This window comes from Rhodamnia argentea, chromosome 6 (genome assembly GCF_020921035.1).
Source record: "Rhodamnia argentea isolate NSW1041297 chromosome 6, ASM2092103v1, whole genome shotgun sequence".
In the NCBI taxonomy this organism is placed as follows: domain Eukaryota; kingdom Viridiplantae; phylum Streptophyta; class Magnoliopsida; order Myrtales; family Myrtaceae; genus Rhodamnia; species Rhodamnia argentea.
In genome coordinates, this window is record NC_063155.1 from 2,884,856 (window position 1) to 2,908,254 (window position 23,399).

Consider the following 23,399-nt stretch of genomic DNA (forward strand, 5'->3'; position numbering starts at 1 on the left):
TTCTCAAATTGGGCTTCATTGACTGACTCTAGAAAATCGAGTGTCCTTATGTCTCTTGGGGAACAGAAATACGTGGGATATCAAATTTAATGTCAACAATCTGATCTAGGGCAACACAGTCTAGGAGTCTCGACAATCGACAATCGACAAATATGATACAAGTACATTGTCGACCCGTTTTCTAATAACTTAAAACTTTTGAAAAAAAAAAACGATTTGTCTAACATGATATTAAAGAATAGAGTAAGAGGCTAACTCTCAGTGTTCGTCCTAAACTTCATTACTCGTACTGTGTTTACGGCTCACTCACACAAAAGGGGAGCAAATAGATGAGGAGAATTATTGGAATATGTGTTAACGCTTCGCATTTCGCAGTTAAGCATAGATTCTCAACGCATGTAAGGGATTAGCTTACACATGAGGAGAATTATTGGAATATCTTATAATCGATCATCCGTTTCCTAATAAATTTAATGTCTATCATTCAATAAATGATTTTGCCGAGGCTGTTGGGGTGTGGTTCATACTATCTGTCGACAGGGGTTCGGGAGAGCTGCCCCGATTGGCGTCTTAAGGGGGTGGCGCCCCCTGGACTCCAAAGGGATTTTATAGTTTTAGCCCATATTGTTCATTGGTAGTTTGGGTTTATGTTATTGCGTGCTTCAGTAGATGACCCCTGTTTGCTCTGTGAAGGCAGTGAAAATTTATCGACGTCTGTAATATCGTTGTTGCTTTTCCTATGTCTTAATGGCCCGAGAGTGTATGTCTTCGGCAAAGGATGGTGCGAGGGAAATAAAGGGATGAAGTCCCTGGTGAGCATTCTTGAGCTTTATATGGATGCAAGTCAAGCACAAACGATTGTCTGTACCAATTGTCGTAATATATATTTTCAAGTATGCGTTACGCTTTGTGTTTAGTCTGCCATGATATGCAATTTTACTTCTCACTTTTTCAAGATTGTAATCACTGAAATGCATTTTCGTATCAGAAGTCTAAATATGCATTAATCACGGAATGTTTCGTCAACTTTAACATGCCAATGGATTAATAGTCGGGAAGAAAATGAGCCAACTTGGCCGAGATGGCGAGCATCGGCTTGTCCATGCCACCTGGACTGACTATCAACCGAGGCATGCCTCGAATACTTGCTGAATGGGAAGAAGTTGCCAGATGGATTCTGGGATGAGGTTTTGACAGCTTTGGAACGCGTTGGGAAGGAAATGGGGGCTTTCTCGACGACCCTTCGAAGTCGCTTCTCCTCTCTGTTCGCTCTGGTGCTGCTGTAAGAACTCTGTCACAACTTTTATGTCCTTAATCGGTTGAACTAACCGGAAAACGAGATTGGAATCGCCAAGCATTGGATGGCTTAGCTTTTGCTCTTGAAGTAATGGTATGTAGTTAAAGGGATCTTTCGTTATCATTTGTCTTGATGCCCGAGGCATTGTTTACTGATTGTTTCGCATTGAAATGTGTACTAGATCTCCACGCCTGGCATGATGGACACTATCCTCAACCTGGGATTGAACGATGAAGCGGTCTGAAAAGTGGGGAGCGCTTTGCTTATGACTCGTACAGGCGATTCTTAGACATGTCCGGAAATGTTTTAAGTGGACTATTCTCCTTCAACTCTGTACACAAAAGAACTAGAGAACAATCTGTTGAATTATGTTATACAGTTCTGGTCACCGTCTTCCTTTCTATGAACTTTGACTTATTTAATAGTTTTTCCTGCAATCCGAAGGTACTGGGAATTTCTCACTCCTCATTCGAGGGGAAGTTAGAAATATTGAAGAACGCAAAAGGCGTGGACCATGATACTGATTTATCAGCCGCAGATCTCAAAGAACTGGTGGAAGAGTACAAGAAGATTTATGTCAGAGTTGGCATAGAGTTTCCTTCAGGTACTGAACGACGACCCAGCAACACATGATTAACTTAAAAAAGAAGTCAAATCGATCATTTCTGCTACTCTAACCAATTCACAGAACCAAAGACACAGCTAGAATTGGCTATAAAGGCCGTTTTCGAATCGTGGGACAACACGAGGACTATCAAGTATCGAAGCATCAATCAGATGACAGGCTTAAAGGGAGCTGCTGTGAACATCCAATGCATGGTTTTTGGTAATATGGGGAACTCCTCGGGAACTGGTGTTCTTTTCACCAGGAATCCAAGCACAGTTGACAAGAAACTCTATGGGGAGTTTCTCATCAATGCTCAGGTCAAAATGCTGGTTTTTAATGCAATTCTTGCTTGAATTTCTGCATTAATGAGCTTTACTCGCTCATGGTTTGCTGCCTAAATATGTTCTAGGAAGAGGATGTGGTCGCGGGAATTAGAACCCGTCAGGACTTGGATTCGCTGAAAAATTGCATGCCCGAAGCTTACAATGAGGTGGTGGAGGATTGCGAAATTTTAGAAGCACATTACAAGGATATGATGGTAAAAGACCTTCCTCAAAATTGCAGGATCAATCCTATGATCCAGTACATTATGTTCTTGCTTGCATTTCTTTCCCGGCTTTCCGATGTGATCTAGAGTGACAAGTCAAAGTTGCCAATAAAGTTCTGTTAGCCTGATTCATTGGATTCTCTGTGCGACTATCGCAGAATCAGCATAATTAGCAAAATGCTAATATTAAGCTGGTACAATATTGACTTTGGCAGGACATAGAGTTCACTGTGCAAGAAAATAAGCTATGGATGTTGCAGTGCCGGACCCGAAAGAGCACTGGCGCAGGCACTGTGAAGATCGCGGTAGACATGGTTACGGAAGGGCTAATTGATAAGCGCTCTGCAATCAAGATGATGGAACCGCAGGATCTCAACCAACTTCTTCATCCACAGGTAATTGCATTGATCCAAGTCCATTTACCGTAACTGGGTCAGGAGTATCGATGAAAATAGCAGAGTCAACTTTTTGCTCTGTAGTTTGATAACCCATATGCTTACAAGGGCAAAGTGTTCGCCACGGGTTTGCCTGCATCTCCTGGGGCTGCAGTTGGCCAGGTCGTTTTCTGTGGAGAGGATGCTGAAGTGTGGCATGCTGAAGGAAAACAAGTCATCTTGGTAATACCCTCTCACTTGCTCTCTGTATACAGATACATATGCAAACAGTAGTCCCTACCATTCTATTGATAGATAAAAGTGAATAAAGCAAAACCACGATTTTATGAGCTCTTCGGTCGAGAAGTGAAGTATGAGCAAGTTGACGAAAAACTAAGTTATGTTGCTGGTATATGGTGTCAATACAAAGTTAGGATTCTCTCAGTGACTGTTGCAATTATGTGGGTCGCGTGAGTACACAAAGTTAGGATCCTCTGAATCCGTATGAACTGACAAAAATATGCATCCCCAATCGTCGGTTGTCCCTTCATTGTAATTTCATTTTGCCATTTTGCTCTATTCTTTGCAAAAGGTAAGAACAGAGGCTAGCGCAGAGGATGTTGGAGGAATGCATGCCGCTGCCGGTATTTTGATAGCTAGAGGCGGCATGACATCGCATGCCGCAGTTGTGGCGCTTGGGTGGGGAAAGTGTTGTGTCTGTGGATGCTCCAATATGCAGGTCGATGACACTGGGAAGGTACAACGCAGAAACCTTTGGGGAATATTGAAAAGTAGGAATTCGTGGTGTAAAGATTATACTTTTTGCAGGTACTTGTGATAGGTGACCTGGTAATCAAGGAAGGAGAACGGATTTCGCTCAACGGGTCAACAGGCGAAGTGATACTGCGAAGACAATGTCTCTCTCCTCCAGCTTTGAGCATGGATTTCGACACCTTTATGTCATGGGCTGACAAAAGAAGGCTTCTCAAGGTGCTTCCTTAATTGATAAACAGATATCAGAGCATTCTGTTGATTTTGTGCTGTCAACATGAAATAAGTTCTAACATGTACGTCAGTACAATGCTCGCAAAGTCATGGCTAATGCTGACACACCTGAAGATGCTGCAACACCAAGAAAAAACGGTGCTCAGGGCGTTGGACCTTGCAGAACCAGGCACATGGTATTCAGTTTGCTGTTGTACTGTAATTCATGTAATTGCTTGATTTTCTGCAACATTGTCTTGCTACAAAGCTGTATCAGTTGTTCTAATTGACAGTTTATTTGCTGTGTGATCAGTTTTTCGCTTCTTGAAGAGAGGATAAAGTATATGAGAAAGATGATCATGGCTGTGACGCCGGAACAGAGGAAAGCGGCGCTGAAGAGGTTGCTTCCTTTCAGCTATCGGATTTTGCGGGAATTTTCCGTGCAATGGATGGTACCATTCTTTCGCTCATCAACAATTAAGCAATTTGATGCAAGTTCTCTCAAAGCTACTCTTCATTGGCCAGTCTCTCATGACCTCCTCCTTTTTAGCATTGCACCGTAATTTTCTCTACTTCAGGTCTTCCTGTGACTATTTGTCTATTAGACCCGCCACTTCATGAGTTCCTCCCTGAAGGCAACATTGAGGATATCGTCAATGAATTGACAACAGAGACTGGTATTAGTCAGGAAGAAATCCTGTCAAAGATCGAGAAATTGTCCGAAGTTAACCCGATGCTTGGTCTTAGAGGCTGCAGGTTTGTGGTACACCTAGAGTACATTCATGCGACGATCTATGACGTTCTAAAGATTCAGTTTCTATTATTAATTTTAGCTGACTCACTAAATGTTCCTTCAATTTTCAATCTGATTTGTACCTGCTGTACTGAAGTGGCATCTTTCGATGGAAATCCCCAAGACAGAATCAGAAACACTTCTGTCTTCCTTTTTTATGTATGTTGATCACAATTGACAGATTATCAACTAAGGCATCCAATCTGCACCTTATCAACTGAGGCATCACGGTCCTTCCCGAGGTAATGGTTCCGCTCTTTCGAATGCCTGAGGTATCAGTTCTTCGATTACCTGCTACCTAATTTTTCCACTACATTCCAACCAAAAGAAATTACAGTCCATTATTGTGACGCCCGGGAAATTTGGCCTATGTAAATTTGCCCGAATTCAATAAAAAGGGAGAGAATTGAATTTTAGTCGGTGCAAATTTTTGGATCGCAAGGACGTAAACGACAAATTTGGACGAGTCCCGAAATGTCGTTCGGTTTCGATTGGATCTCGAAACCGTGGTCGCCGCGACTTAGGATTTTTAATCCTCGCGCCTAAAATTTTCCGGACCGAACCTAGCCCGTGAAAATCCAAATTTCAGTCCTAATCGATTGAGCCAAAAATCCGATCAATCCCGATTTGTCGAATTACGAAACCGCCCTTGGATATTATTCATATGAGACAAAAAATCATTAAAATTGAAGAGATGTGTGGGCCCCATTTCCAGTCAAACCAGCCCCCCAAGTCAAACCCACGTGACTCTTCTTTCTCTCTTCTCTCTCTCTCCCACGCTGGTCTTCCTCCCCTGTTCACTGTGCGACCACCACCCCCACCGTGCAAACCTGTCCTCCTCCAGCCTTCTTCGTCTGACCACCAGCCCCGAGTGACACCACCACCGCACCGCCGCCTTGCTGCCACCTCGTCGCCACCTCCTCCGGCCGCCGTTCGCCGCCGCGAGCAGCCCACAGAAGCCCGGCGGATTTCTGCTCTGTTTTCGCTGCAGGGAGTCGCAGCTCTGTTTCAGCCACCCCGAGCCCCTTCCGACCGTCCCCAAGTGTCGCGCCGTCGCCCCTCCGCCCCCTCTAGCCGTCGCCACCGCCGCGCCACGCCACTGCCGTCCACAGCAGCTCGAGGAAGCCGGAACAGCCCCTCCTGCTCTGTTTCGCGCCGAGCTGCTGTCCGCCGCCCTCCGCCGCGTTTCAGCCGCACCCACCGGCCTCCGGCCACCCCAACTCGTCGCCCTCCCTCTCTAGTTGTCCCAAGAAGTCGCCGGAATCCGATCGACGCCCATAGAGCCCCGAATCAGCCCCGGCAGCCTCCCCTGTTTTCAAACCCGATTACCCCTGTTTTGCGCCGGTTCTGCTCAGCCGTGGTTCGGCCGCCTCCGGCCGTCCGCCGCCGCTTCCGACGCCACCCACAGCTTCCCCGGAGACCCCTGACCGAGGCCCAATCTTTCCCCCAGCCTTTGGCCGCCCGGAACCACCCAAAACAGTCCCCACAGTCACTGTTCTGCTCTGTTTTATTCTGCCCGGGTACTGTTCACCGCCGGCCGGCCATTGTTCCGGCAAGCTCCGGCCGCCACCCCCGAGTCCCGTGCCACCTTCCCGAAGTGTCGCCAAGTCATTCGGGCCGTCCCAGACCGGGTTGAAGTCGAAGTTCAAGTTAAGTCGCGGACCGCCTTTAATCGTCGTCGGGCCGGGCCGAGTTCGCGTCGCCGCCGCTCGAGTTGAGACCACCCGAGCAATTAAAATTGTGAGTTACCCCCTAACTCTTGGGTAGGACGCTAATTGCGTTCGGATTAGTTTAATTAGATTATTAGGTGTTTAGGTAGCTCAATTAGGGCCGGTTTAGGTTAGAAAATTGGTTTAGGTTCAATGGCCCTAATTGGTTAAGTTGGTCTAATTAGTTCGGATTCTATGTCTAATTATATTAGATTGATTGATTGATCTGATTGTTTGCATTGATTGATCGCGAGCGAGCGATAGGTCAGAGACGAGTGCGCAATTGGAATTGAAATTGGGATTAATAATCGATCGGCCGCAATTGATTAATTTAATTATTGAATTATTGGCCGTGAGTGCCGGTTTGGCTGTTGATTGCCGTGGGGGTCCGATTAGAAGTTAATCGCCCCAAATTGCCTGGTGTGTCGGTCGATTTAAATTGCGCATTCATGTGACCACGTATGAGATAAAATTGCATGTTTTTGCACGAAAACGGCCTTGGGCCAAGTATTTGAACATGCGAGTATGAGCATTCGACCTAAATCCAAGAAATGAACCGGCTGGTTGTCGGATGTGCTTGAGTGGTTATATGATGGGTGTAAACCGTGCCAATCGTATGGGATCCCGACAAGTTCGTACCGTGCCGGTCGTACGGAACCACACGACTTGTCGGAAGCACGTCAATTCGTGCCCGTGCCAGTCGTACGGATCACACGAATTGTCGGATGCCGGTCGCGACTTGTGACGGACCGACGCTCCTTTTTGGAATGCCTGTCTGCTATGCCGTGCTAGTTGCACAAGATACATATCTTTCGATCGCCGTCGCCGGAAGTAAGGGACGATGCCTGGTCCCGCCGGTAGACACCGCCGGTCGTAGTGTTGGGGCCACACCGGTCGTGTGCGCCAACCACGCCCGTCGCGTGGGTCACCGATTAATAAATGGACTACGTGTGGTGTCCTGTGCATGTAAGTCTTGTAATGCTTTGCAGTGTGTTGAATCGGTTTGGTTGGTTGATTGTTAAGTCAAGTCCGCATTGCATTATGTGTGGCCTGGAGGGTAAGCTTGCATGTGGTTGAAATATCTGTTACGTGTTGATGTGGCTGCTTATTAGGGTGTCTGAGCGAATCAACGTCCTAACCGAGCTTAGGCGTTGGCTCACCGAGATTAATTTCTCACCCCGTCGTGGTTAACAATTTTCAGGCGATCTTGAAGGCCGTGGACGTTAAACCGAGAGGATTGTGGTAGGATTTTTGGGAGTAGACGAAGGATTAACCTTAGCCGACCTTGTGTCTTTTTGAGGTCTTAGTGAGCCGCCCCGAAGAATGGGGTTGTACATATTTACCGTAGCTCGGTAGGGTTAAGATTCGTCTGCTTTGACTGTTTAATGAAATTGTCTTTTGTGAATTGACTGTGGTGTTTTCCTACTGAACTATCCCTGCTGATTTTGTTTGTTTGGGAGTTGCACGTTCCGCATGCGCCGAAATTTTTCGTAGGTCGATAGTCTACCTGGGATGCTATCATTCATGACCTGAGGCGAGTAAGGTAGGGATGTCGCGAGCTCGAGAGTCGGGGCGTGACAATTATGCATCAGAAGCGGAGAGCAATCATTTCAACATTGAACGACATCATAGCATGTGGACGGTAGACAGTATGCAGTATTTCCATTCTGAGGTGAAGGCATGCTCTAAATGTTAAACGTGCAGGAGGAGCTGGAGCATCAGGTCACTCTGATGCAAAGTGTGGCGAAGGTAGCGTTCTTTCATAAGCTGTGATGTCGGGACCATGATTGAGGTCCCAAGGGCATGCTTTGTTGCGGATGAGGTATGAAAGAACGAATCATCCCTGCATTTTCTTCTCCATCCATTTCCAAGTTGCAAGTTTGTCTTGATTCAATCTTTTTCTTCTCCTCTGATTCGATAATGGTAGACAGCGAAGAACGCGGAGTTCTTCTCCTTCGGGACGAACGATCTCACGCGGATGGCTCTTGGGTACAGTAGGGACAATGTCGGGAAGTTCTTGCCTACTTATATCTGAGAGGGCATTTTGCAAACTGATCCATTCGACCTGATCATTCATCATCCTTCTAAGCTGTAACTACAACCGTGTCGAAAGTAACTTGCCGGTACTTGATCAGAACGGCGTGGGGGAACTGATGAAGATTGCGATAGAGAAGGGACCGAAAGCTAGGCCTGCCTTAAAGGTAATGAACAAATCCTGCCTAACACATGTCAGCGAAGGACTAGTGAACATTTCGAGAGTAGGTTCAAAGAATTCGCGGTATCATAGTCTTGAATTTTCAGTCTCATGACTCGCCATCAGAAGTTCATGCTTAATTCGTTTTTGTCAACGCCGAAACGAGCAAGTCGGTCATTTCTGGTGTCATTTTTAGGAGGAATCAGACTCTATAGTTTCCTATCATATATAGGAGGTTAGCCAGCTTGCTGTTTCTAAAACAGGTCAGAATATCCGGGGAGCACAGTGGAGAAACCTTCTTCCGTCGCAGTCTTCGCGGAGGTTGGGCTCGACTACGTCTCCTGTTCGCCATTTAGGTAAGAGCGATTTTCTTCATCCTCAAGTTTCAGTTTGATTTAGCTTCTGGACATCCCTAGAGACGCTACAAATCTACGGACTAAATTCGTTTCGCGAAAATTAGAGTTTGTCACATGATTTAGTGAACCGAGTCAGTTAAGTAATGGCATTGTCCCTACTATTGCTGTAGTTGTCTTTAATATTGTGTTTACCCAAGTTGTGTTATTTTCTGTAATTTTACCTGATAAATTGGTGATGCATTGACACTCTTGAAACAGGGTTCCTATTGCAAGGCTTGCTGCAGCTCAAGTTGCTCTATGAAGAGTAGAGTTGGCTATATTCTCCTCTGTTTTTTTTCGGTCGTCTCAATGACAGATAAATTCTTAATAGTTAAAATAATATATCCTTCTAAGATGTCCATGGTATGATCAATTCCTTTTAACAAATGTAATAACGCGAGTTCCAGGCACGCGCGGCCTGTCTGTGAGCTCTGCAGCACTCCATCTTGACAAGCCTCATTTGAATTTCTGTCATATGGATTGATCAGTACATTGTGCGTCTTTCTTTGCAAAAATTAGGCTAAGGTAGGTCTTCCGAGTTCTATGGATTTTTCCATTGCTTTGAATGGATTTGCCGCACGGATCGTTACAATACGATGCAATCTTTCAGGCGAGGCCTTCAATTTCGCGACACTTCACAACGTTCACTCTCGTCTCATACGAGAATCTTGTATCGTTGCCTTGATCACTGACGATCGATGACCCCAGTTTTTTGGGCTCCATTTATTTGATGGAAAATGAATTGTTCAGAGAATATTTTCCTAAAAACGATTATTTATATCGCTTGAAATAACAAATTATGTTTAAACATTTTCATAAATGATGAAAGCACTTGTTATTTCATTTATTTATATGAGAGATACAGGCGATCATTTTCAAAAAAAAATATTTTTTAAATTATTTATCTTTTACAAAATAAACACATTTGGTGTCACAATGAAATTTCATGTATATTCCAGGGTCGTGTGTCGTAATTTGTTTTCCCTATAAAGTATCGCCCTCGTCATTTGGATCGATGTGTTACTCACTTGGCCCTCCACACTTCATAATTGACGTAACCCGTGGACCGAGCAGTGTAGGAGACCCACCAGTGCACAACAAACATGATACCTTTTCATCCATCAGTCCACCATCCCATAGCCTAAAAATAACATCAATATGCAACACGATATGCCGACTCAAAATATAGAAAAAATCTTACCATATTAAGATACGTTATATACATGATAAACTGCCATTTTTATGATTATTTCAATTAAAATAATTTAATTCAAATCCACAAATAGATAAATAAAAAAAAGAACTTAAAATAAATTTACACTATAAATATTAATCCATCAATTATTAATATTATTCCTTACTTCAAAGCGCTGATCACGTGTCAAATATCTCATGCCTGTTAACCACGTATCGACTACATGGCGAAGCATGTGTCCGACACACATCACCGACGTGGACGTCAGAAAAGCGTACATACTTCCCAACTGATAGCTGGTCTGAATCCAAGTAATAGGCAAAGTCAACTTGACCAATCAAGCTCACTACTTTCCAAGAATCTGTGAGACCGACACTAATGTCCCCCGAAAGCCAGGAATTCCCCGGCAATTCAGATGTGCTCATGACGCCCATATACCGAAACCATGCAAAATCATATATATATATATATATATATATATATAGAGAGAGAGAGAGAGAGAGAGAGAGGGGGGGGGGGACTACAACGAAATCAAGAGTGATCCATGCAAAATCATATATATATATATAGAGAGAGAGAGAGAGAGGGGGGGAGGGGGGGCGAGAGGGGGACTACAACGAAATCAAGAGTGATCGATTCTCGATCCGATCCCACTCAAAAACCGGAAGGAACACGAAGGAGCATAAAGTCCATTTCCCATGGTGTCACGGTGAAAACCAGGAGTAGAAAGATCAGAAGCAATTGAATACCATAAAAAATTTTCCAGCTGCAAATCTTAAGGCACACAACAGAAAGAAAAACCGTCCAATGCGACTTCTCGTCTTGCTTTTCTCTGTCATTGAAATTCAGAAGACTCCACCTTATTAAGAACAGCATGCAACAAATCTATTTAGTCTTACATGCATGCAGACATTTGAAAACACCAAAATAACCTTACGTTTCTTTCCACTTCGGCTAATTAAAACCTAATTAGAAAGCTATGGCGCCTGAAAGAAAAATATCAACAGAGTTCACAACCCAGAAAATGCATGTCCCCAGGAACTCTGGAAAAAAGATTAAATTAAAGAAAGATCTGAACTTTCCATAGAGAGCCCCTTCTCTTTCTAAAGGTCCACACACAGGTAGGAGATCACCGACCCAGCCCTGCGTCTGGTTCTCTCGCTGACCTTGGACTTCTCCACCAGGACCTTCTTGATGTTGGGGCAGCTGGAAATCACAGTCGCAACCCCTGCCGAGGTTATGCCATGGCAATAAACCATGTGGCACGTTTCAAGCATGCTGCAGTTTTTGACCAGATGGGACAGACCAGCATCCGTTATGTGGCGGCAGTGAGAAATGATTATCTCTCTGAGCAAGGGACACCCTTCTCCTAGCTTCGCCATCACCATGTCCCCCAATTTCTGCGGAGAATATTTCGATCTTGCAAATAAATTCGTGTCTAGTAGGTTACGAGGGAAAATGGTTTCTTGCGTCTAAAAGCCAAAAGGAATAAAAGATCGGGCTTGTGGTGATCCAGAAGGAAACAAGATCGAGAGCTAACTATATATTAAGACAGATCAACAGAAGCAAACACCGCACCAACCCATTCAAGACTCCTATATAACTGCAGTAACGGATCCATCAAGTTGAAAAAGATTGCCAGTGGCCCCTGGGCACACCCAGTAGTGAGCAAATTCACAAGACGAAATTAAAGGACTCCTACTAGAGAAAAAAAAAATGAACCAAATATTTCCTTTTGTAGCGAAATTTGGACAGAAAAGCTACGCAACAACAGATGTTCTATTGTCAAAGAGAATAAGCAGTAACAGGATTATGGGCAAACAGAATGCAAAAGATTCCACAATAGAAAAGAATAAACACAAGCAGTGCAACATTCAGACAGAAAGATTTCAAGGGAAGAAAGCGTTTATGGGCTTCATGTGCCAATTTTTTTCGAACTAGCTGTCTTGTTACTATTTCTTCCACTGTTCTTTTATATTCCTCATGTACTCAAACATTTTTCCCTGTTAACAAATCACTACTTTATCAACATCAACATCAACAACACCTTTATCCCAAACTAGTTGAGGTCGGCGGTCGATGAACCCAAAAATAAATAAAATAAAAGCAAGGTCCATTGAGTGGAAGAAAAAATCACTACTTTATAAGAAAAAGAAATATTCCAAGGGAAGAGATAGGAGGGAAAGTCTCAGAGAGAGAGAGAGACCTGAAGGACACTAACATCAAGGGAGCGGAGCTGAGGACAACCTCTTGCAATGGCTATAATTCCAGAATCACCAATCTGATGACAGCCACTGACATTTAAATCAGTTAAGTTGCAACCCTTCCCAATAGCAATTAGGCCCCTATCGCCAACTCTATATCAAGATAATCATAGGGTCAGCAAAATATCGAAGGTGTCGAGAATCCAAAAGGTTCACAAAGTTACAAAGGAGTGACCAAAAATAGTACAACCACCACAACAAACTAAACACTATTCCACTAATGAGGTGTGCGGATAAGTGGGGTAGAGAAAACAGATGATAAACAAGCTTGACAGCTGACTATAACAAATGATAGATAGTCATTTAATATACACATGAGAGAGAGAGAGAGAGAGAGAAGTTGCAGAACAATAGTGGAAGATATCTAGAAGACCATTACCTATCACAAAAACGAAGGCTTAGATCTGTCAGAGCCTTGCAATGCCGACCAACCGCAACAATTGCCTTGTCACCAATCTATTTGAGAGAAGAAAATGATTTAAACAATAATTCATGTCACATGAAGAACAAAATAACCACCATGGATTACTCCTTACCTCTGACGACCACTATGCTGTGTAGAACAGCAACATGGTTTTCATTGGGAAAGGTAAACCAGAAGTCCTAAAAGGACTAGTGTCATGGTTTAAGAAACAGACCCAACAGCAGCAAAATCTTGATGTGCAGATCGCAGATGACTCTAAAATAATTTTTCTCTTCCCTCTTGCCCTTCTTCTCTACCCTACTTTTAGCTTAAATTGTCATTCATCTATGGTTTCTACAACTACACCTTCTTTTTCACCAACCATCCTTTAATCATGGCCTCAATTGCTTCCTTCCTCCCAAAAAACCTAAGCTCAAGAATACAACCCATGGCCACCACACCTACTTGTATTAAATGAAAATTACAGCGGTATCATTTAGTAGCACCAAAAAGTCGGCAATAAAAGGCAGAGAGAGAGTCAACCTGATAGCATCGGCGAATATGAAGTCTCCTCAAATTGATGCAGCCTTTGGCTATACTGATAATTGCTTCGTCTCCTATGTTGGAGCAATCGACCAAGTGAAGAGCTTGCAAAAATTTACAGCCCCTACCAATTTCAAGAAGTGCACGGGCGCCAATTCTTTGGCAGTATAGCAAAGCCAACTCAGTGAGATTCCTGCATCAGATTGAGAGCTTTAAGCCAAAACAAACAAAAAAACCACAACTTTATAGCTCAGCTAAATGTGAAGATCTAGAATTGGGATACATCTTGCTCTTTCTCTGTCAAATGCAAGCTGTAAGAGTTCATCTTGGTCAAAGATAAATAAAACCTAGTATGTCCATTCCGGAAGGTAAGGGAGAACACAGAGAAATAGCCAAGATATATTTCCTTGAAAACCATGTCTACCAGTAAAATGACCAGAGTAAAGGATAACTCTACCTGTCTGGTCGAAAAACAACGGACACCCTATTGAACGTTAAAAACTATCGCAAATTGCACAGCTAAATTGATTATCTAAGTTGACAATTCTTTTGATCATCCAGTCTACGAATCAGACATGAAGACATGACACCAAATCAAAGGGCATATTTCGGTACAGGTCTTAATCACTCTGTTGGCAAGCTAAGCGGTCAAGTAAAAATGCGGTGCCAGTGAAAAAACTAGGGAATATTTCTCATGATGGGAGAAAACATCATTTGGAACAAGGATGAGAACCTTGTAATATACATGACCTTCAGTAGAGAATACTAATGAGAGCAAGAAAGCAACCAAATTAAAAGAAATTAACAAGCTACTTGCAGAAAAAGCATAAATTCTACATGTTATGGCTTCTGACCAGTAAAATTCCTCGAAGTTATGAGCCTGCAACCAAGGGCTGATAGAACAACCAATAGAAGCTACCATCCAAATGAGGGCCAAAAAAAAAAGAAAACCCAAAGAAGCTATACTAATTTTATATGGAAAACCTATAGAAACATACGAGCAAGACTTCCCAACTGACTCCAGTCCAACAGTCCCAATGCCATGGCAACCATTCACTTCAAGATGAGTAAGCTGTTTGCAACCAGTTGCAACTATTCCCAAACCACTGTCCGTGAGGAAATTGCAGTCGGTCAGAGTTAGACTCTTCAAACTTTTACACCCATTCCCAACCGAGTGTAAACCCCTGAAACAAGATGCGACAAAAGTCAAATGAAAGCATAAAGAAAAATTTTGAAAGGCTGGACGAGTGAGCTTTTACTTGATACAGTGTAAGATAGAAAGGTTATTAATATAATACTCCTGCCAGAAAAGCCCAAACAGAATACAGGCATATCCTAGGCACTGTGGAAGTGACCTATCAACAATTTCAATAACAGAATAACAAAAAATAACATGAGGGGAAGAACAGTATCTGCTACAGTGCTACTTCTCAGCTTTAAAACCTTTTCATGCATCATCAACCAAAAATGACAAAAAAGTGGAAGGACTCTTGCAAAGCTTCATCAAACATACGGAGAAGAACTAGCCAGAGGAAATGTGTAAACTTTAAATAAGAATATTGAAGAGTTACTGACATATCAGTGAATCTCCGGAAACTGTTTAGAGCTAGCTCCTCCAATGACAAACAGCACCTGCCTACAGTCCTCAGGGTTTCATCTGTAACATTTACACAATGAAGCTTCAAGACCTTCAAAAAATGGCATCCTCTGGCCACAGCAAGAAGCCCACTATCGTGCATGAACTCAGAATCCAATGACAATGTCTCAAGATATTGACAGTGAGAGCTCACTGCTTCTAGGGAAGCATCTGTTATTTTTGCACAGGCAGCAATACCGAGAGATTTTAGTGATCTCCCACACCGAGCAGTTAATTCAACCAACCCCTTGTCAGTCAAGCCCTCACAAAACCGCAAATTCAACTCTTCAAGTTGCTTGCAACACTCTCCAACAGCAGCTAAGCCTTGATCTCCAACATAGCAACCCTAGAAAGGCGAAAAAGTGTAAATGTACTATTACTAGCTTGTACGAAAACTAATGTCTCCTTTAGAAAGCTCCGATTATATAGGAATCTAGACACTAGCTAGAAGGTTGATGAGATTGGGAAACAAAATCTACGGATAAAGAGATGAGAGTCCTGAAAATTATAAAAATTACTAAAGTAAAGTACCTACCTGCAAGTCCAAAGATTTCAAGGACATACAACTCTCAGCAAGGGATCTTAACCCCGCATTTGAGATGTGGGAGCACCAGATTAAGCTTAACTTCTCCAGATTCGGAAAACCTTCACCAAGAACAGCCAATCCACCATCTGACAGTGAATAAGACTCAACTACGTCTGCAACATTGCTTCTCTCAGTTTCATCATGCGACCTAAGAAATAGAAGTGCTGCATCTGCAAACTGATCATTGAGATGTCTTCTTCCCTGAAGAGTAAATAAAATTTCTCACAAACCATGCAAATGACAATAAGCCTGCATGGAACAGATATTGTAGCCACTTTAAACCCATGCTGAAGAGGTTGGTTTTGCCCCCCTGATGCACTTGTGCATTTTAGTCTAGCTGCTTCATAACCTATTTCTTTACTTCTCAATTAGTCACTAACCATCAGGTGCGATGAGGACTCTTCTATACCAAAACATTTCCCCCTTATGTCTCTTCATTTCAAGTTGTTTTCGTCGCTTTCTTCTTTCCCATTTTCATAAACCTTCTTCAATCTTCTCAATGCACCTAACTCCCTTTGATTTGCTTGCAGTACCTCTAGGGGTACTTTTTTGTCTCTCTTTAATACAAACCATCGATTTTTTTTTTTTTTATGAGCGAGGTTCCGCGCGGCCGGCGAGCTTCGCTCAACACGGCGGTGGAGCACGACTAGTCCTCGGGAGGGGCTAGCGCAGGAGCCCACCACCACGACCCCTCACTTAAGACACCGGCGTCGAGGAGTTTTGAACCCAGGACCTCTCGTGAAAGGAACTAAACTCAAACCAACTCGGCCACCAATCGGTGGGTACAAACCATTGATTTGTCTCCTCACAATTCAAAAAATTCATAGTTATTCTTTTCCTCTTTATCCTAGCACTTCTCATTCAATAAAATCAATCACCCTAATCTTCTTTAGACATTCACTCCGACCGTTCATATATGTCCATCAAATTAGAACTTCGCAATCACAAATGAAAATGAAATGACAAATGATGTTAAAGCGTGGCAACGGCAATTGATGACAGCATACAATCTGAACCTTCAAAAGTTTAGTACGAACCACTAAATCCAAATCGCAACAGGTTTGGACTGAATGGGGAACTTGGTCACATTTATGACTTTCCCTAAGGACAATTCCTCAATATCTTGTTCATTTGGAACAAAATGCTGCGGTGAAAAAAGTACGCTTTTTGGAGAGAGATACTATTTTATCAATCGAGTCATAGGTACCTAATGAATTCACACCTGACGACTTTCCACCAAGTGGTAAAAGAAAGGTCTAACTTGTACATATCTTTCCATTTTGCAATTTCACTCAGTCCATAAGTTTAGAAAGCTATTTACCAAAACACTCACATTTTTAGAACACCACTAATAGAGAGACAAATAGTCAATTATGAAAGAACTTATTGTCAACCTCTTTCAAATATGAATCTATTTGATTCGTAAAGGAAAAACTTGTATCCATATCTCAATTTCAATTAAAAAGTGGGTTTGATTCACACTCGATGTTCTGAGAAACTAGAGAAAAAGCCAATTACTGATCCGAAAGTGCCACAAATGATAAAGATAACAACTAACATCATCCATGCATGTCTTTGAGCTCTTTGTGCCTGCAAGTTCATTTTGTAAATGGGTGGCACTCCCTAGATTTCTCATAACGAATTTCTTAGTACTTATCCAAAATAAATCATTCATGCAACTATTTTGACCTCTTCCAGAAAGTATAGACGAAGAACCCTAGCCAAATTATTTGTGTTTACCTTTACCAGTAAAGGCAAAGGGTGCATTTATATATGCGCAAATTATCGTTCCCTTTGGAAATACAGACTTGAATGATAATACAACAACAAACAACAGGTCAATAGCTCAAGAGTAAGAGCAATGTTTAACTAAAAACAATGGTTGAAGGATTTTCATTGGTACTTGAAGAATTCCATTGCCTCTATAGAGCTAAGCCAATGATGCTAGGTTATAGTTGGTCGGTTAAGTAAGAATTATGGGTATGGCAGGATATTCAGATACCGCATATAAGACCAAACGGGTATCCTTAATTTCTCTTTCTATAGTTTGATTGGTTTGGAAAGACGGGAAGACAAGAGTCTTTGAAGAGCAAGTGTCTGTTCTTCAGGCATTAATCGCGAATCAAGTATTTGATTTTGTGGGGATTCACACTTGGATGCAAATGCCCCAATTGATACCACCTAGTGCACTTCCAGAGCCAAAGACATTGAAACTAAAAAATGATCTGATCATGAAGTCATGCAATTCAAATGCAAAAGACTCCTTTCAACAAAATTTATTGCAGCCCATCAGCATATATTATTCACCCGGCAATCATGATTTAAAAGATGCTTCATTTATGGTACATTGATGATCGGAACGCTACTATCAACAATTTCAATGTTCAATAAAGGGAATCTTTCACACCAGCTACATCCTCGAACGACTTAAGTTGTTCTCTCATTGTTCCATGAACTAAACCTTGATGTTTAGGACGATATTGATAACAGAGGATAGCTCGTGTTGACGTCATCAAATGGCTTGTAATCGGGATAATCCTCCACAATAAATATTTGCCAAAAATTAACAGTTGCTTCTCAAAAGATAAATCTTACATATGATCTTGCGTAGGATGTTAACAATTAATCTCGGAATGTATACCAAGTGACAGTTTCTAGTTTAGCATGAAGAACTTAACCATCTATAAACCATTTCTAAGTAAAATTTTATCGAAATTGACCCCCATCATACCCGCTTTTAGACACGCAATGTTCCCCCAATTTTTAACAGTTGTTCCATGAACTAAACCTTGATGTTTAGGACGATATTGATAACAGAGGATAGCTCGTGTTGACGTCATCAAATGGCTTGTAATCGGGATAATCCTCCACAATAAATATTTGCCAAAAATTAACAGTTGCTTCTCAAAAGATAAATCTTACATATGATCTTTTATAGGATGTTAACAATTAATCTCGGAATGTATACCAAGTGACAGTTTCTAGTTTAGCATGAAGAACTTAACCATCTACAAACCATTTCTAAGTAAATTTTATCGAAATTGACCCCCATCATACCCGCTTTTAGACACGCAATGTTCCCCCAATTTTTAACAGTTGTTCCATGAACTAAACCTTGATGTTTAGGACGATATTGATAACAGAGGATAGCTCGTGTTGACGTCATCAAATGGCTTGTAATCGGGATAATCCTCCACAATAAATATTTGCCAAAAATTAACAGTTGCTTCTAAAAAGATAAATCTTACAGATGATCTTGTGTAGGATGTTAACAATTAATCTCGGAATGTATACCAAGTGACAGTTTCTAGTTTAGCATGAAGAACTTAACCATCTATAAACCATTTCTAAGTAAAATTTTATCAAAATTGAACCCCATCATACCCGCTTTTAGACAAGCAATGTTCCCCCAATTTTTAACAGTTGTTCCATGAACTAAACCTTGATGTTTAGGACGATATTGATAACAGAGGATAGCTCGTGTTGACGTCATCAAATGGCTTGTAATATGGATAATCCTTCACAATAATATTTGCCAAAAATTAACAGTTGCTTCTCAAAAGATAAATCTTACATATGATCTTGTGTAGGATGTTAACAATTAATCTCAGAATGTATACCAAGTGACAGTTTCTAGTTTAGCATGAAGAACTTAACCATCTACATACCATTTCTAAGTAAAATTTTATCGAAGTTGACCCCCATCATACCCGCTTTTAGACATGCAATGTTCCCCCAATTTTCTTCCACCATTCCATGCACAGGAATGATCTACAGTGCAGGTAGTACGGGAAACACCATTTTTTTTTCCTTTGGGGATAGGTAGGGACACCATCATTTCTCACAATATAGAGGCTTGAACTCACATAATCACAGAAAACGAGATTACTTCGGTAGAACAAGGCCACAGAGAGATCAAGATCAATAGGCCTTCAAACCGTCACTTCTTCGACCAGTCCTAGTTCTCGAGACCCACTACCGAATTCTATAATCGACGACACGCGACCAAAATCGCGCAGACATAAATTACAAAAATGAAAATTGCAACACAGCAATGGTGAATTCGATAGCTTACGAGTCGAACCGGTACGGAAATGGAGAGGCGCTCGTCGACGTGTACGTTCTTCACGTTGGTGAAGCGGCGGGAGAGGAGCTTGAAGAAGAGTTCGGAGGCGCCGGACGCGCCGACGCGGAGGGTGGTGCGGGTGAGCCGCTCGAGGCCGAGCCACCGCTTGCAGACGAGGGAGCAGGCGTCGCGGGTCGACTTCGAGTCCAGCCGCTTGAAGATCTCGACCATCAGCTCGTCCGGGAGGCAGTTGTTGATCCTGTCGTGGCCTCGCATGGCCGGTTGATCAGTCGATTCCCACCGAATCGACGAGGACGATAGAGAAATGGAAGGTGGGTCGGTTGCCTGTGGGTGTGTCTCAGGCGGGAGCGAGCTGTGCAGTGGGCGGTGTCAGGCGGAGGACGCGGAGGAGGCGGGGGTTTATATATACTCCTCGGCTTTGGGCGGTTCATGGATGACATGTTGCCAAACGGTCCGCTTCAATTTTACATTTTTACCCATTCTTTTTTTCCATTTTGTGAAATTGATTTTCTCAATATTTGTTGGTGCTCTAACATACAAAGTTATTCTTCATGGGTAAATTGGGCAGGGAGGAATGATTCACGTGGACTGTGGACATAACCTTTTTCCGAAAAATATATATATCGATAACCTTTTATGTTCTATTATAGAAATTCCGCGCTTGCAGTCGAAATGTTCGCTCCAAGTCATAATTAATGTTATCACCGCCTTGCCAAGTACAAATCGTATTAAATTCGAACCGGTCTTATGTACGGTCTACAAGACGCGCATACGTCACAAGCGGACCGACATTTTCCGGAGATGGATGATCGACTAAGGAATTCAACTTTACGACCAAAAGAGCTCCAAATCACCCGTAAATAAACCTTTTCAACTCGGTTATTTTCGAGGGTTTCATGTGTAATTTGCCTTCACTTTTTAAGTCCTCTATTCTTAACGTGGTTAATTTGGATAGGAATTAAGGACTAAAAGGGAAAATGTCGACATCAAAGGTGGTTTTGGTAGGAAATGCCCAAAAAAACAAAAAAACAGTAACATGATTGCGCGCCAATGACAAGTTCATTACGGTGACAAATGATTGGGTAAATATTAAGCGATATGACAGCTTGCGATGAATTAAGTGTCCGATCCATTTATTTTAAAAGGCTATTTACAACTTAGAATATTTAATTAATTGCTCCCAATACACCTAATGCAGACACCATTTGCATATAATTTTGTAGATCAATCCTAATATTTCCAACAAGAACACATTTAACAGACACCTACATTATGGACGCATGCACGTGACAGGACATATATCACTCTTATAATTGCCTTTGACACAAAATCGAGGGATAAGTACACCACGAGTGTCATAACTCTTGTATGGTGTCCACGTAAAATTTCTAATCAGCCAAATCGCCGATGGCACTCAAGTGATCAATTTTTAAAAGTTACGGCACTCAAATGAGCGTCGTACAAAAGTTATGGCACTTGTAGTATATTTATTCCCAAAATTGGAAAGCCCTCGTACTGTTTCTGCAGTTCAGAAACACAAACATGATCTAAACCCAGGCACATGAACAAATCACACGAGAGCAAAGGCCCCAAGAGTAAATGACCGTCGCACAACAAGAACTTCAAAGAAGCAAAGACATCAATAGATGTCGACACTGTCGCCAGCCAAAACAGCCCAAGATTCTGCCACTTCACAAACCACCTGTCTTTTCTGATTATAGCCTCATTTGATTGAAACGAAAGATGTTGGCGGGCTAGAATTGGTGCGGCAATCAAATGATGTTGTCGGCATCACGGTCCATCCTCGGTTGAGGTTCTACCCGGACCGTGATGCGGGGCCCAAAGGTTATAAGATTGTTCACCTGTGAGCCGCAATCTGGGATGGTCCTTCCTCCCCGCGTCGTCTCTCAACGTCCTTGTGAGCGGCAAGGAGAATTAGTTCTTAGGTGCGGATTTTTTTAGCTTAAATTTCGAGGGCTACAAAGGCTTTTCCAAAAATGGAAGGACTAAGAGGAAAGGATTCGATAGGATGAGGAGGGATGGTTCCGGTTAATTTCATGTACATTTTGAATCCCCATAAATCTCTCCAAGTATGGACGGACAAAGAGGGAATTGGAGATATTTGTGTATCACCTAAACACATTTATTGTTTTTCTTTGTACTTATACTCTTGTTCACGTATATTTACTTTATAATATTTCTCTTGCGAGCGTCCATGGAAACGATGTAATTTAAATTTTGCAAATCCTTTTTCTTCTTTCCCCTCATAATATTCTGAATCCCTTCTTGACCTTCCCAACCACTTTATCCAAACAGAGTATAAAATAATTTCGTGCATGAGAAACGCACGATTAATGCATGTGGTGACATGCAAGATGATCGGAGCGGCGTATCATTTAAACGAGACATAAAAGTCACTTTAAACATTGCTGCAAGTGTTACATTTGTCTATTAAATTACTTTCATGCATGTAATATGAAGTGATCAATAGTACGTAATCACGTAACACTTTAACGCTTTTTTCATGTTTTAACGTTTGTCATTTAGACCCGCTAAAGAAGTATTGTGGCCACTTAATAACCCACTCGGTAGTGAGTTTAGTTCCACAATATTTATAAATGTGCCACTTAGTGACTCTTCTTGATGTTCAAAAACCGATGATTATATTCCGACCAAAAAAAAAAAAAAGCGCCGATGATTATATGCTAACTTCGTACCTTTTAAGGATAAAATGGTGGGGACGGTCGCCACGTAATTGCCGCTATCATATTGGGCATTATCGCCCGTCCGATAAAAGATGAGTCAAATATTGATTTTTAAATCAAAGGGTTTTGTTTTAAGAACGAAAACATTAGAGGGAAAGCCCCTGCACAACAAAATCAAAGGCACGTCCGTTGTGTGTGGGCTTGTTAAGAAAAGGCGATTAAAATAGCCTTGTGACAAATTTTAAAGATTGATCGTAATTTTTTTTTTTAAAAAAAAAGACATTTGCCTTGAGAAAATATTTTTCAGAATCATTCATTTTTTGTGAAAATAATACAAGCTTAATTATTTGGATTAATACCATAAAAACTCCAAACTGGTACATCTGTGACAAATTTGTCATCCGTTAGTCTCCGTTAAATCAAGTTAATAGCATAAAAAATCTCAAATTAGTACGCATGTCACAAACGAACGAAAGGTAAAACCCCAAATTGATGTCAACTTAATAATTTGACGGTCAAATTTGATAGAAACTAACGGAGAGTAAATTTGTCGTAAATATATCAATTTAGGATTTGAGTAAATTTGTCGAGTACCAGTTTGAAGTTTCGTGGTATTGATCTTACTTAAGGTGCTATGGATTTCAAATATGCTCGTGATTTTCTGGTTTTTGTTTTTTTGCCGTGTACGGGCTGTGTCTTTATTCATACGGTTTAAGGAAGATAAATACTGACTTATGATATTTTAATTTGGGAAACATATGTTTCGTGGGGAAAAAATCTTGAAAAGTGTCCCCTCGGATCACTTGTAATTTGGTATTAATTATGCTTTGTAAATGTAACTATTTGAAGTAGGTAATTTCATTAGGACACGCGAGTTTTTCATTTTCCAAGAGTTCAACTAAAGTACGAGAATTTAGTTTCAGTTAATTTGATCGGTGCCGTCGAGGCATAATCTCACTATCGGTCCTAAAATTGATAAGCCCCATTCGAAACAAACAATGTTATATATATATATATATATATATATATATATATATATATATATATATATATATATTTTGGGTCAAAAAACAATCTTAT

General features: G+C 41.7%; 1 protein-coding gene and 1 pseudogene across 1 annotated transcript; one reads left to right on the forward strand and one right to left on the reverse strand.

The window, feature by feature from the left end:
* The first annotated feature begins 647 nt into the window (after nucleotides 1-647).
* LOC115748484 lies at nucleotides 648-9,197 on the forward strand (annotated as a pseudogene).
* A 1,696-nt stretch (nucleotides 9,198-10,893) lies between these two features.
* LOC115748462 (F-box/LRR-repeat protein 4) lies at nucleotides 10,894-20,005 on the reverse strand. The gene is made up of 8 exons (XM_030684956.2): nucleotides 19,603-20,005; nucleotides 15,477-15,728; nucleotides 14,881-15,287; nucleotides 14,304-14,489; nucleotides 13,306-13,498; nucleotides 12,739-12,815; nucleotides 12,302-12,452; nucleotides 10,894-11,495 (listed from the first exon to the last, which is right to left on the reverse strand). Exons 1-8 carry the CDS (start codon nucleotides 19,867-19,869, stop codon nucleotides 11,199-11,201), a joined length of 1,830 nt encoding a protein of 609 aa, XP_030540816.1. The 5' UTR covers nucleotides 19,870-20,005; the 3' UTR covers nucleotides 10,894-11,198.
* Between the last annotated feature and the right edge of the window lie 3,394 nt (nucleotides 20,006-23,399).